At 39.6% G+C, this 15,691-nt stretch overlaps 1 protein-coding gene across 1 annotated transcript in view; it reads right to left on the reverse strand.

Annotated features, from left to right (window-relative positions):
• Positions 1-858: 858 nt before the first annotated feature.
• Positions 859-15,691, reverse strand: part of NECTIN3 (nectin cell adhesion molecule 3) — a 115,611-nt gene continuing 100,778 nt past the window's right edge. The window contains exons 8-9 of the mRNA XM_077817023.1: positions 1,612-1,674; positions 859-1,035 (exon numbers count right to left, since the gene is read on the reverse strand). Of these exons, the coding sequence (XP_077673149.1) occupies positions 859-1,035; positions 1,612-1,674 (240 nt within the window). The remainder of the gene's footprint in view (positions 1,036-1,611; positions 1,675-15,691) is intronic.

Below are 15,691 nucleotides of genomic sequence, written 5' to 3' on the forward strand. Positions count from 1 at the left end.
AGCTAAGGGAAGAAAAAAAAAAGAACATGCGACCTGAGACTCATGGCAGAAAAGAATTGAACAGCACTTATGAGGTGGGTAGACAGGCAGTATTGGTCCAGAAAGCACAGTAACAGACCAGCACCTGACTGTTTATTGGAATGGGGAATAGAGGTAATGGGGGAGGGAACCAGAAGCTGTGGTCAAGTTCTGTCAGTATCTCATTAAAATTATTTACCAGTAGTGATGCTTCTGAAGTGTCTTAAAAGATGAAACAAAACCCCACAACCTAGACACAAATTTCTCACTTGACACAAAGAATGTACATTTTCCCTCCAGCTCATACCTCATTTTTTGTACACAGGAACTGTAATTGTATTAAGCACATTCACTTTTGGGGGTGGGCGGGAGGGAAGAGAGAGAGAAATCCCTAAGAATGAATTAGGGAAATAGATTCTAAATTCATTTAACGCACATTTGAATTACAGATGAATGGGCTGGCGTTTCTTAAATCTGGTGAGGTTAACACAGGCAGCTGAGGCTCTTCTTCTGGAGGATCCCTTCAGCTATCAACACACACTGGGATTTTAACAGTACAATACAAATAAGCACTATGCTACTGAAAAAGTAAATCCACAATCAAAGTCACAAATGCAAGAGTTGTTCCAGAAATACGTATCTTTTCTGCCTGCCTATTTCTCACCACACACACACAAAGACTATTAATTGGCTCTGTACCTACTTCTTTAGGAACTGCTAAAACACACCGGGGTACGTACTTGTCCTATAATCAACAAGCGTTAAGCTTGCAGACTTCTCAACATTTTAAGTTATCTAACACCAATTTATTCTGTATAAAAATTCACAGCAGGAGAAGCATCACACATAGTGTTCTCTAGGATTAATGTAGATTCTTCCAGTTCCTGGGTTTTGATGGTACTTGCTGCTCCAATCTTTGTAACGTATCTGCTTGTGAACTGGGTACATCTGCTGAAGGTTGTCTTGGCTCAATGGATTTTCATCTTCGTAATTAGGTTGCCTGCCATTTACTGATTTCTAAAATTACAAACAACTCCATACATTAAAAAGCATCAACAATTTCATTCTTCAAATACTGCTTCCACAGCACATCACGTGAAGACTAATTACTACCATCAGCACCCACCTTTTATTCTGCCATAAGCCCCTTATAATAGTTTAATGCACGTTCCTTAGTCACTAGTGATTCAATGAAATAACTTACATTACAAAAAGGGGACATGGAAAATATCTTCCAAGAACTTAGATACATTACGACTAAAATCAATTTCCCATTAAAGGAAAACTAACAAAAAAGACTATGAAAAAAGCACAGACATTAAGCCAACGACAAAATGACATGAATGTAAGTATTGGCTTTGGTCTTATTTCCCAGCCATTAACTTTTAGTTCATGCTGTTTGAAACTCAGATGCCACATGGACAGCAATTCTACTTGTTAAATTGTTACTGAATAGGATGGACAAGTAATCTGGAGCTCTTTGTGTCAAAAAAAAAAAAAGTGAAAAACTCACTGTAAGAACCAAGATCAGTCCACTGATTCTTTAATGAAGGCTCAGTGCTCTGGCTCAATACATATAGTCATATTACTTACTATGTTCTGCAAATTTCCAGCTTCTTTCTCCCTGTATTGGCTTTGCAAAGGGAAGCGTTCTCTCTGCAGGGAACAAAAGTGATAGTGAAAGTTTACATTGCAATACTGGAGAAAGGTTTGACAAGTGCTTTCTTCAAAGCAATAAAATGAGAGGAAGCATTCTGCCTTGACAAGTGTCTGAATAGAGCATCTTTCAGGAGGAAAAGGAGGTTGACTAGGCTTGCTCAAATGGAATAGTTCAAGGGTACTAACTCAAGCTAACTATTGCAGTGAAGACAGCCCTAATAAGTTTAAAACTCACTGAAGTTCCTTAACTCAGCAAACAACATTTCAGTCTCAGCTTCGTAGTTCACTGGACTTCTGCAGAGGCTAGTCAACCCAGAGGAATCGTATTCATGGCACTCCTGGAAGCCAGGTCATAACAAATTTCCACACACTATAATAGGGATAGAGTGCCACAGAATTTCATACCAATACTTCGCCCTAGGAGAAGGTATTCAAATGTTAACTACTTATAGTAAAAAGGGACTGCTGGTTTTCTGATATTTAACTTTAATCAAACTAGGTAAAAGTGTTGGAGTGAATTAGGAATTGGAGTTCTTTTTAATGGTAAACTCCCAAATCACTCTGGTGCTTCTGAAAATTTTACTTAGTGTACACTACACAAAGCAATAATTTCTTTTGTGACTGCATTTACGAGCCTAACAAAGCAACATTGTTATGGTACTTAGTGATTTGTAAACTAAAACAACAATATTGAACAGTTTTTCAGTTACTCAAGACGCTTTTATTGCGCTTAGAGTATTTTACATGGTCAATATCTCCCAGAAGACTATTTAGTTTTGCACATATTTTTTGCATGTGCGCTTTTTTTATTTACAAGTTTGTCACAAGTAAGGCACACGCTCAGTTAGTGATTTCAGATTGCTGAATGCATTCCAATGACCACACAGTCTCATTAGGTAATTAAATCAATTTGCACAACAGTGCTAACAGAATAAATTCCTTAATTTTCTTAACAAGTAGCTATCAAAAAAGTGTCCTAGTTTTAAGAAAAGGACAATAGTAGAGAGCAATGAAGACAAGCAGAGGAAGAAAGAGTAAAGAACAAACAGACAACGGAAAGGTAAACAGAAAGAGCCTCTATAGCAAGAATAGGAACTGAAGAAGCACAACACATCTGAGGTTTACAAGAGTTTAGGCAGGTATCTATTATCTAGCATACTGTAGGGAAGTCATTAAATCTTACTAACTATATTACAATTACTATTATACAACGATGCTTAAATTAGAACTATACTAGTTCAAGTCAAGGTATACTGTGATGCTTTATCCTCCCATTTGCTTACTATTACATAAAGTTACACATAACTATTACATAAAATTACATAAAGTGATGCATCCGATGAAGTGAGCTGTAGCTCACGAAAGCTTATGCTCAAATAAATTGGTTAGTCTCTAAGGTGCCACAAGTACTCCTTTTCTTTTTATAAAGTTACACAGCCAGCAGTAGATCTTGGTTGGTAAACCAGTATCCCCTACATGAAATCATTTATCTATTTGTAAGATCTGACATATTTAAAACTTGTTCATAGGAAGATAACACTATTTCCACAGTATATACAATAGACTATCGGATTACTGCAACTATTTCCATCTGATGAGCACCTTAGGTTGAAACAGAAGCTATCTGAACAACTCTCAAATTACATGTAAACTAAACTCTTAAGAATTCTCTGTGCAGTACAGCATCTAATCTTAATCACACTGGCCTCTTTTCCAAGGAGACCGACTAGAATTGGTAAAAGCTCCTTTATTCACTCTCAGCCTGATGCACCCAAGAGCGTTAAGAGAAATGTATCTAACATCTCTGTACACCAACAGATGTCCAGGTGTTGCAAGGATTGTCTGGGATGGTGGGCAAGAAGTGGTCTGACTATGGGTGTCCTCACAGGTGACAATGTCTGAGAAACTCACTATCAGTATGCCACCACAGGCCCCTTCACAGAACCTCTTGTGTAGCCTCCTCCATCATCCTAAGGTTTTCCCTTTCAAGTTCCCTGTGCCTGGTTTTCCACCAGTTTCTGGGCTAAATACAATCCCTACAACAAATACCAGCAAAAGCTAGCTGTTGAGAGGCTGCCTAAGCACTCTCTTCAGCTTGGTACTCAAATTTGCTAAGGTAGCCCCCGATCACTTGTTAGAGATCGTGATATTTTGGCCTGAAGCCCCAAGTGTTGAGAAGGTATAGCCTGTAGGAAGAGTTGTTTTTCTCCTAGAAATGGGGGCAAGTAAGTTACCCAGGTCAATACACCACTGTTGGATGACGTTCTTGTGTTAATACACAGAAATACCATTGATTGCTGTGTTAGACCATTAGCTTGCGAAAGCATTTTGTTCCCATTTGATTCTGTGGAAAAATTCGTATTGACTATAGTACTAAGACTGGGCCCTCAGTTATTGAAGTTTCATCTTGTTTATTTAAAAATGCCTCTCTTCCAAACCCTATCTGAAATTCTCTTATCCAATTAACACCTCTCATTTAAATTATCGTGATAATCATTCCACCGTGGTAACTTGCATAAGGTCTCATTCCCTCTCTTTTCTGAATTCAAATGGAAATAGCCCTTTGCAGGTCATGTGCCAAGTAACCATTTTATGCTACATAACCTAAGATTATCACACCCCCCCCTTATTTATACAGCAAAAATTCATATTGTTGTATAAAAGGGATACCATCCTGTACTATATCTACTTTTGCCATTACAACAGCTTACATCGTCCTCCTGCAAGTTTTAAAACACAATTATTTAGGACAGCTTAGTCACATGAAATCCATGTAGTTAGGAAATAATGCATTAAACCCCAGCGCTTTCCTGTGATAAATCTGCCATGTGGTGAATTCTAGCTCTCAATTTGGCAAATTTGGACAGCAAGTTCTTTAGGATGGAGATTATGTGTTCTAATGTGTTTTGTGCAACACCAAAGCACACTGCTGGCTCACTTTATTCCATTCCCTTTCCCCTCACATATCTTCCCGTGACTACAGTTCATCTGAGGCAGTCACTCTGCTTCACTTTGCAATCTTCAAGCCGAAAGAGACTTCATAGCACTAACAAACAGTGTTCATAAACTAATCCATCTATTCAGCTAACTCTAGGAAACATGAATTTTGAGAAAGTCAGGCATAGGCTCGTCTCATGCTACATCTACGGTTTGAACTGGGAGTCTGATATCTAGATTGAGGAGACATACCCAGCCCAGAATAGCTCTGATCAAGCTAGCACACTAAAATTAGAGTGTAGACACAGTACCACTGGGATCAAGCCTCTCAAGTACATCCCTAGTGTCTTGGGTAGGTCTGTACTTAGGGAAGCTATCCCCTCCCCACCACCACCGTGGCTACCCTCTATTTTTAGCGTACTAGCTGAGCTAGTTAATGACGATAGGTCTCCTCAAGCTGGGACTGCCACCCCCATCCCCCTCAGCAAAAAGTGCAGATGTACCCTCCTCTTAGATAAAATTATTGGTTGTGGAGAGATCCAACATATTGACACAGCCCCAACTACTTTAGAATCTGAGTACCCCATCATCTTTAATGTATTTATACGCTCAGCACCTGTGAGGTTAGCCAGTAACTAAAGCAAACCACAACTGAGCGACTTGCCGAAGGTCACACAAAGTCTGTGGCAGAGCAAGGAATTGAACCTGGGTTTCCCAGCATCCGAAACGAGTACATCTAGTCACTGGGCCATCCCTCCTAATTGGTTTAAGAGTCAACCTGGACCCCATTTAGAGACAACTAAGTTCTGTGTGACAGTCTAGTCTCAACATCCTCCCCATCTTTCCTTTTAAATCAACACTGTAGAAGGGATGGGGGGCCTAGGAGGAGAATAATAGCGGAGATCTCTGCATAATTGTTTTTTGCCTCTGTGTAAACCATGTACTGTGCATCCAAACTGCACAGTTGGGTGGTATAAAAATGTCAATGGAAAAACTTCACTGTACTATTTCAGTAAGTACATTTTTTTTTCCTTTATAAACAAATCCATTTAGAAATACAAATACAGGACCATGCCAGCACCTATGTACTAATGAGAACTCAATACATACTTGTTCAAAGTAGTACAACTTGCTTATTTCACTAAATTAGGTGAGCTAATCGTGGTACTTTCTGAAAAGCTCAGGAGCAGCTGCTTCTGGGTGATGACCATTCTGACATTGTTGCTGATCTTCACACAGAGTAAGGAAGCCTGATATTAAGTAGTAAAATTAGACAGGCCACAGTGCAAGAACCCATGATTTAGGATTTGAGTTTTATCCTAATCCATATTTCAGAGCCAGATTATACATGATGTGTTTGGGGAGGAGTAAATTTAAATTTCAAGCAGAACTATCCTTCCTAATTTATGAGCAATCTGTCTTTGACAAGTTCTTCTTCTCTCCCCCCATTAAGTGATTGCAGCAACTGGATACCCCTTTTGAAAACAGGATGTTGTCTAGCAACTAGTGAATCTAATCTGTTGCTTTGCTGAAATTTGACTAAGGCAGAGCGTCAGAAGAAAAATTTGTTAGATGATCATTAGCAATAGAGCTCACAAAAACCCTTAAATTTTTTCCCTGTGCAATATTAGGGTCAATAGGAGAAAGTTGTTCACAAGAGAGCAGCCCTTGCCTCATGCCACCACCCCTCCCTGTGAAGCCCTGCTTTACACAACAAATTTGTTTTACACTTTTTTTGACAGCAGTTCATGTGTTTGAAGGTAAACTCTCTCAGGTTTAGTGACTGATGGCATTTAACTCATTGAGATGGAAAATAAAAATCGATAAAGTTGACACAGACAGAGAAACCCTTATCACCTCTTGGGGAAGATGCCAGAAATTGAGGAAAGGTTGAGAATAAAGGATGGTGTGCGACAAGAACAGGCATCAATATCCTTTTGACTTCCCCACAAAGTTATCTGGCATTAGTTTCTCTAGCTGTCTATTATCTACTGAAAATATGATTATGGGTTTGTTTAGATGGACATGAAAACACATTGTTCTCATCAAAAAAGAAAATATAATCATATACAAAATCCAAGTGTGTATGTTGGGGGGAGGGAGCGCTATGCTTCAGACTTTGGTGGAACCGCTAGAAAAATTTTCCATGATTCTCATTTATACTGAAGTTTTCCCTGGTGAAGATTTTTTAAAGGCCTCCAAAGCCATATCACACAATGCAGCAGATCACATCACATGACACTGGTCACTCCCTAAAGAGGGTCAGATTGGTTTAGTACTAAAATGGAATATCTCCCTGGAGGCAAACACCTGAAGTAGCTATATTGTGATTCAGCAAGAGACATTGCTTCCTCTTCATCACAGCTGAGCCAGGCTCTAGTGGGTGTTATTGGGTACGGTGCTGTTGGTGATAGTGCTGGCTTTTAAAAAAAGTCAAAGAAATAAACCTGTTCTTGGCTGAAGAACCATTAAAAATGTGCTTTTCACAAATAGGCACTGAACCAGCAAGAGAGGATGCCATTTTAGATTTGGTATTGGTAAGTAGTGAGGACCTCATCGAAGAGCAACCTTGGTTCAAGTCATCATGAGCTAATTCAGTTTAAACTAAACTAAATGGAAGGACAAACAAAAATAGATCTGGAATTAGGGTCCTTGATATCAAAAAGGCTAACTGTAAAAAATTAAGGGAATTAGTTCAGGAAATGGACTGGACTGAAGAACTCAAGGATCTGAATGTGGAGGAGGCTTGGAATTACTTTAAATCAAAGTTGCAGAAACTATCCGAAGACTGCATCCTAAGCAAGGGGAAAAAATTCACAGGGAAAGGTGGCAGACCAAGTTGGATGAGCAAGCAGGTCATCAAGAGAAAGAAGAAAGCCTGTGAAGAATGGAAGATGGGCTGGATCAGCAAGGAAAGCTACCTCTTGGCATTTAGAAAGTGTAGGAATAAAGTGAGACCTGCCAAAAGCCAAGCAGAGTTAGACCTTACAAAGGAAAGTAAAGCCAACAGTAAAAGGTTCTATAGCCATAAGGGGGAAAAAAAAAAAAAAAAAAAAGAGAAAACATGGAAAGAAGAAGTGGGACAACTAAGCATTGAGGATGAGGTAGAGATGAAAGATAATCTAGCCATGGCCCAAAACCAAAACAAATACTTTGCCTCAGTTTTTTTTATAAGGCAAATGAAGAGTGCAGGAGTAGTGGCTGAGAGGTGAATGGGAACAAGGGTATGGAAGTAGAAATTACCATATTTGAGGTGGAACTCAAACTCTTCGTAATGGGACTTAATCAGTGGCCTGGATAATCTCCATCCAAGAATATTCAAGGAACTGGCACATGAAATAGCTCAATAGCAAGGATTTTTAATAAATCTATAAACTCAGGGGTTGCACTCTATGAATGGAGAATTGCTAATGTAGTTACTCTTTTTAAGAAATGGAAAAAAAGTAATCTGGGAAACTAGAAGCCTGTAAATTTGACCTCAATTGTATGCAAGGGTCTTGGAACAAATTTTGAAAGAGAAAAATAGTTAAGGCCAGAGAGGTGAATGGGTAATTGGGATAAAATACAACATGGTTTTACAAAAGAGATTTTTCCAAACCAACCCAATTCCTCTCTTTGAGAATATAACTGATTTTTTTTTAGACAAAGGAAATGCAGTAGATCTAATCTACCTGGATTTCAGGAAGGCATTTGATAAAGTTCCATGTAGGAAATTAGTTAAATTGAAGAAGATGGGGATTAATATGAGAATTCAAAAGTAGATAAGGAAATTGTTAAAGGGGAGACCACAAGAAATCATATTGAAAGGTGAAATGTCAGGCTGGAGGGCATTTACTACCGCAGTTTCTCAGGGTCTGATCTGACACAAAAAGTGGGAGTGTGCTAATAAAATGTGTGGATGACACAAAGTTGGCAGTATTGCCAATAAGAAGGAGGAGGACCAGAATGCCATAAAAGATCTGGATGATCTTGTAAACTGAAATAGAAATGGGATGAAATTTAATAGTGCAAAGTGCAAGGTCAGACACTTAGGGACTAACAACAAGAATTTTTGCTATAAGCTTACTCCTGGGAGAATTCTGCACCCAAAAAAAAAAAAAAATTCTGCATATTTTAATCAAAATAACAATATAATCACACCAGTTTCAATTATTTTGGTAATTCATTTCAAAATACCCGTCAGCAAGTATGTCTGTAACAATACAGACAAAAAAAGATTCAGGAAATGTTTTTTGACAAATAGAGTTCTGTATTAATATGCGTAGTAAGGAATCTGAGTAATAATTCATTTAAACTACAATACGGAAATGTATTTCCTGCACCCCTTAGATGCCATGCAAAGGCTTGGGGGAGTCAGGAGTAATGGAGGAGCTGAGGGAGAGGGAAGTAATTGCTGGGAAAGAGCCTGCATGTGAACTTGGAAGGTTGCTGGATATGGGTGGGAGAAGTATGCAGCAGGATTTTTTTTTTGTGGGGGTGGGGGGAAGAGAGGATTGTTAGGCAGCCTCCCCTATGCAGACCCTGGCTGACCCCTAGCCTCTCTCATTCAGTCAGGAACATCTGTCTCCATACCCATGTGTCCCTGCACCCCAACTCAGCCACCCCACTTCCCCTTTTTACAGTTAGCATTTTTTTTTTTTGGATCAGTAAATTTATGTTCCATAGCCACTATGATCTGAACATTTGACACATGCATCCATGAACATCTCTGAATGAAAAGTACAGTCTGGAACTGCAAATTCAAGTAGTTATTACTATATAAAGAAGGATGTGGGTGGTTAATGGCATTTTTTTTTTTTTTAGTTATTGACCTCTACTGCTGCTATAGTTTCTCATTTTCAACACAAAAGGGAAAGTATGCAATTTGTACCATCATAACTGAGTGATGGAAGCTAACAGTTCTGTCCAACCAACTGCCCTGTATAAAGATTACTGCCTACTTTTATCTCACAGTTTAGAGAACTATGTTCATGAATACAGTGTTCATGAAGAATAGCAGGCATTCAATAAATACATAGGACAATCCCAGATCTATCTGGGCTAAGTCAGTGCAGCTTTGTTGACATGAATGCGGCTAAATCAATTTATGCCAGCTAGAAATCTGTCACACTATGTGCATGGAGAAGGATGAATTGTTTGTAGCAAAATGTGGGTCAAAAAAGCTGAAGTATGATGTGACAAGGAAGTAACACAGCAAATTCATAGTCACTGACAATGGAAAAGGGAGAAGAACAAAACTTACAGAGAACAAAGCAGCAAGGAAACAGTGGCCAGCAGAGTGCACGGGGGGGAGATTGAGCTTGAAAAAAGGAAAGAGCACGCAGAGAAAGTTAAAGAAAAAAATGCTGTTTTGAGAGGAGAATCACAGCCTGCCAGGATGTAGTACAGGAGTTGACTTTTGGTGGGGCAGAATACTATTTACAGGGAAAGAAAATTTAAATGGTTGTAACAGAAGGAATTCCTGTCGTGCTTCTGAACAGGTCATAGTACTGCCACCGGGGAGTCAATAATACTGCCAACTCTGGTTTTGGACTGTTAAGCGTTGGGAGCACTGTAGAAGTGAGACATTCACCTGCTGTCATCATACCTGTGAGTAAACAACTTGTTCAGAGATTCCTGCCTTGCCATCCCAGCTATAGTAAACAATGTCTCAACTTGAATCCATACAAGGAGGAACATGCTTCATCTTTCCTCCAACACACATCATGTCTTTTGTAAGTGACCGGTATGCAATGTCATGACCATTTTTCTATTATTGCCTTTGTCTGAGATTGTTTCCAACAGGCATTCCTCTGTAATTATGGCTGTACACATTGAAAGAAGCCACTGGGATTCAGAATCAAAAGCATGATGCTGGGAAGACCTTATGCTATAGTAGGAGATAGAAACATGTAAAGGGTTATGCAGAACATGAACAATTATCTAGTTCACAGAAAGCAAATCTACCTATAGTGATGTTCACAAGTAGGGGCACAAAGTTTAATAATGTTAACATCTGTAGTACACAAAAGAAGAATTACATGAGAAATGTAGGTCACCTGTTTACCACAGCAAAGGATGGTAACAAACAGAAAAAAGTTATTTCCTAATCGAACATTATAGGCTACGTAAAGGGTTGAGATCACCTGAAATGTTTTTGAAATGGCAAATGCTGAAAAAGGAACATACTTATGGCTCAGTGTGCAGGTTAGAAAGGAAAATGATTTTTCTGACCAAGAACATGGAAGTTTACTATACATCCAAGTGATGACCTAGCAGGGAACATTACCTAAAAATGGCAGAGTAATGCAAAGGCAGCAGGAAAATGAATAAGGTTATCACATATAGCCACGTGGAACACCACCACGTTTTGAGAAAGGAAAGGAAATTCACAGTAACAGATTATGGAATGGAAAAATGGTAACATCATCTGGATGAGGCTTTATTACAAGTCTAAGATCTCCAATATTAATGGAAGGAGGATTACATGACAAAGTGCAAAGAAGATGACCATGTGTGGACACACATATGGTGCCTGTATAAACACTGGGAAGATTAAGTGTCTGAAAGGAGACGGGGAAGACTGCAAGGCATGAAGAAGAGCAGCTGCATGAACAGGAATAGAATTTCCAGGATGGTAGAGAAGGAATATTCTCTTCCAAATGTGATCACTATAAGTGTTAGTATACTCTGTATTGCCATATTCTGTGCTATGTCAGGATACAAAAACAAAGTAACCATGTAAGAGAATGCTGGGGAAGAGCTAACTAAAAAGCAAGCAAGGATTCTAAGAGAGCATCCACTGAAGTTAAATATCTGCTTACAAGGAAGTGTTAAGGATTTCAAAATGATTGTAATCTGAACAGTAATCATCAGCTTCCATGCCTGACTTCTAAAAAAGGGTATGGATAAAACCAAGAGATACAAGGAAGTCAGCCACCAGACCTGGAATGGCACAGTGTTACTCAGTTCATATAAGTGTGTCATGAACAAAACCAGATTACAGTCTCCCTAGCAACAGAAAAATAGGCAATATGAAGCAGTCTCTCACTTCTTTAGAGATGCAAGTACATCACATAAATCTTGAAGAAATTATAGATACATTCAATATCTAGATAGTCATTAAGTAATATAAGATTAATTAAACTTACATTGTAGAACTGTTGCAGATTGTGTTCATGTAAACTATCGCAGTTTGAGGAGAAAATTTTAAGTGGTGAAGTCTTATTTTAGGACAACCTATATATACACAAGTACATAGGGAAATGTATGCAGTTGGAAGCCAGAAAGACCTGATAGACTTAATCAACAACTTGTATTGGCATACTGGAACTAGATAATGAAGAGAACCTTATACATCTTACATGTTTTTAGAATCCTCTAATAACTTCCCGCCTGCTGGTATGGGAGAAAATGCAGGTTTGATTACGATGATTTTAACCACTGTGCAGAAAAAAAAAAAAGGGCGGGGGGCGGGGAAAGAAGGGGACAATTGAAAAGGTGCCACAAAAACATGACAGATTAGGAAAAATAATTTTTTTTGAACTAAGCATTTTAACCCTAGGCGAAAACCTGATGACCAAAACCAGAATATCTTGCAGAAGGATTTGACGCAGAAGCTTTATATCCTTCAGAGTTCCTCATCAATTACAGGGGACATAGACAACATACATTCTGGGGATGTGGATATCCGCAAACCGTGTCTGCCGATTGGATGCAGATACAAATATTTTATCTGCGCAGCGCTCCAGTTATGGCACTACCTGTTGCACACCTTCACCAACGGGGAGTAATGGTCTTTCCCTGTCTCACCAAGTGGCTCTTCGAGGTGTAGTCCTCATGTCATGGCAAGATCCCGGCTCTTGCTTATGTTCGTAATAGCGTGCAACCGTGTCACATCACACCTTAAAACTGCTTGCATTTGTTCTGCTTCAGGTCAGTCTATATCCCCAACAAGGACAATCTGAACAAGTTGGTCTCCGTCCCTCAAAGCATGTTAGTGGAAGTATCTGAACGAGATGTGCTATGGGGGTTCCTTTCGATCATTCCCCTCCCACTCTTACATCAGTTTTGGATGCATCTCTCCTTGGACTGGCAGGTCAACTACAGGATCATACTGTACAGGGCATGTGGACCACCTAGGAGTCCACCCTTCATATCAATGTTCTGGAACTCAGGGCTGTAAGGTACATTAGCCAGCACTTCTTTCCCATGAGAATAGAAGATCAGCATGTTCACATACCAGACAACAGGGCCAGTATGTATTACATAAATTGAAAGCAGGTGGTGGGGAGAGGCCAGTTTAAGGGAGTTAGAGATTTGTTTAGGAGACCCGAAACATTTGAAGTTTGAGGCTAGGTACTGTCTTAACTAGTCCTGCTGGAGACCCTTCCCCCCATCCGCCGCCCATTTTCTGCTTGGAAAATTAACAGCTGAGTGGAAGTTCAGTGATTATAAACACTTTTCCCCCATTGACACTCTCTACTCATTCCTTATCGAAAAAATTCCCTCCAATGTTCCCTATTCACTGTCCCCTCTACCAATCCATCCAACTCATTCACTTCCCCTCTCTCCTAGTTGTCTTCTCCTTCCTCTATCTAGGCTCTTCGCTCCTTTGGCCAGCAGGATCAGTGGTATACATGAAAAGAATGGAAGTCTACAGATCCTTACACACAGAAAGAAAATGCCTTCTGATGAAGCAGCTCCCAAAGCTGTTGGACACTGCTCAAACAGATGCAGTCATACACCACTTCAGACAAACATTACTGGGGATTCGGCAGCTTGGTGGCCCTAAACTATGACCCTATTGGCCCTTTCATTACTCCATCTTATTTTTGCTAAGGCTTGAGATGAGCATAACTTTTCTAGGTGATTAAAAGGTACCTTACTAACACATAGCAGGGAACTACTTTCCTTTTATTGTCACAGAGTTAGTGACAACACTTAAGAAAAGTTCCACTCAGAAATTGTCTGTTAGATAAATGCCTATTTTTATTGCAAGTATTAATATACCCAGGTATCCTGTTAATTGATTTGGGGCCTTAAAGGTTTACTTTGATTCAAATTTTATTTCCCCATGTTTAAAATTGTGTTTTCTAGGCTTCTAAAATCAGAGCTGCTGCAATACATCATTTCTTCAGTCACTTTGCTTAACGCAAGAACAAAAAGAAAAAAAACCCACCACTTCAGAAGTCCATACCATGTTCTCCCTCATCCATGTTTCTTACACACATGTATACTCTCTCAAATATTCAAATCCTATGGTAGCTGCAGTTTCTCCCTCCCCCCACTAATGCCTATCATCTTGTTTCCTAGAATCCATTCTAAATAGGTTTATCCTTATGTCCTTCTTTATCTTTATACAGAAGCACTTACAGGTAGTCATTCTAAAGAACATCAGGGACATTTTAGTATTCCATTATGAAGTCTTTTTGGTTTGTTAATATAGACAGGCCTCTATCTGCATCTCTTTTTCAGATCTATACTGAGGTAACTGGTTTTTCTAAATAGCTCTTTAGACTGAAAAAATATTGTGGTAGCGGCCAATAATTGCCTCTCATCTGATATGAAATTAATTATGATAGTCGGGAATATGACCTATCCTTCATTTTCATTATAAACAGCATTTTGTGACCCTAAACAGAATTGATGCCCCACTATGCTACAGACTTTACCAATATATTGTAGAGGATGGTTTGCTGTACAAAACTGTCTACTGATGCTGCATGTTAACAATTCACTTTGACTTAGACAAATCTCATCCTATTCCTTTTAATAGGTATGATTATAATTTAGCTATTATATTGCTGTTCTATATTAACAGCAATACAGTAACATTACACTTTACAGCGGTTACTGTTGAGGAATCTAAACTTAATTACCATGAAGTGTTATTTGATCTAATCAGCTTTTCCCTAGGCTGAAATCAGTATTAAGTAACCTAACTTTTCTAATTAAAAATTATAGTGTCAGCCATTAAAATGTTAAAATAACCTTTATTAAATAATTTGGTAAGAATTTCCATTAGTCAGGTCTCACCAACTACCATGTGTCCCTACTCATGTTCATTAGTATTAAGAATTTGTCCAAAATATTTTTCAGTTATCTGGACTGTTTACTTGCTATTGAAAAGAATTTGCTCCATTATTTGTATCTTTTCTCCTTTTGCCTGTAATCTCAGTCTTTTTAAAGACAAACCTATCTGACAAGATAGTTGGCCTAACATCTGGAGAGAATGCTCAACAGCTTTTAAAGTAAGAGAGTCTTCATAAACCAACTTCAACTGATATTTCTGGGCTTCTTCTCTTCAGTTTAGTGCTTGTTGATGCACAAAGTCTAATACATCCCACAGAGTGCTCTCAGAGTGCTTAGAATCAGACCACCTACATGTTGCTCGATTTCTGTGGTTAGTCTTGAAAGGGACAATGTGCAATAATCAGTTTTAATTACCCTAGTTATATGGAATTAAATGGTCTCCCCTTCCACAAAAAGTTAGCTATACATTCCAATTCCAGCATGTAGCTGGATGATCACCCCACTCCAGCCCTGAAGGGGTTAAAAGCAGCCCTGGAGAGGGCTGCAGCTGGGAAAAGGGATTAAGAACAGCTAGGGAAAGCTGACTATGTAGCTGACCACAGGTGTGGCTGGCTTAATCAGGGCCCAGCTGGCCCTTATAAGCAGGCTGTGGGCCAGAACCTGGGAGGGAAATCTCACTCTAGTCCTGCAGTGGGAAGGGCTAGCTGCTTGGGAGCAAAGTACCTGAAGCAGAGCAGTGCTGGGGAAGGGCAAAGGGAGCTGGGGAGCTCCAGCCTGGTAAACCCCCAGGCTACAGGCCTTGTTGAAGGCCTTCGAAAGGTACTGGGGCTACAGCTGGGGATAGGCAAAGGCAGCAGGTCCGAACCCCTTGCCAATGATGAGCGGCAATTACAGACTGCAGTCTGCCCCAGTGAGCGGGGGCTTGATGATGACTGGCAGTAGCCACTGAGGCAAGGTGGGTTTAGAGGGGGGGCGGTTCCCAAGGGAGGGGAGACCCAGAGTGTGGGGGTACTGCTGGGGCAGAACTCCAGGGTAAAGGGCACTGAGGTCTGGGAGGGACATG

Source organism: Eretmochelys imbricata, chromosome 1 (genome assembly GCF_965152235.1).
Source record: "Eretmochelys imbricata isolate rEreImb1 chromosome 1, rEreImb1.hap1, whole genome shotgun sequence".
Taxonomy (NCBI): Eukaryota; Metazoa; Chordata; order Testudines; family Cheloniidae; genus Eretmochelys; species Eretmochelys imbricata.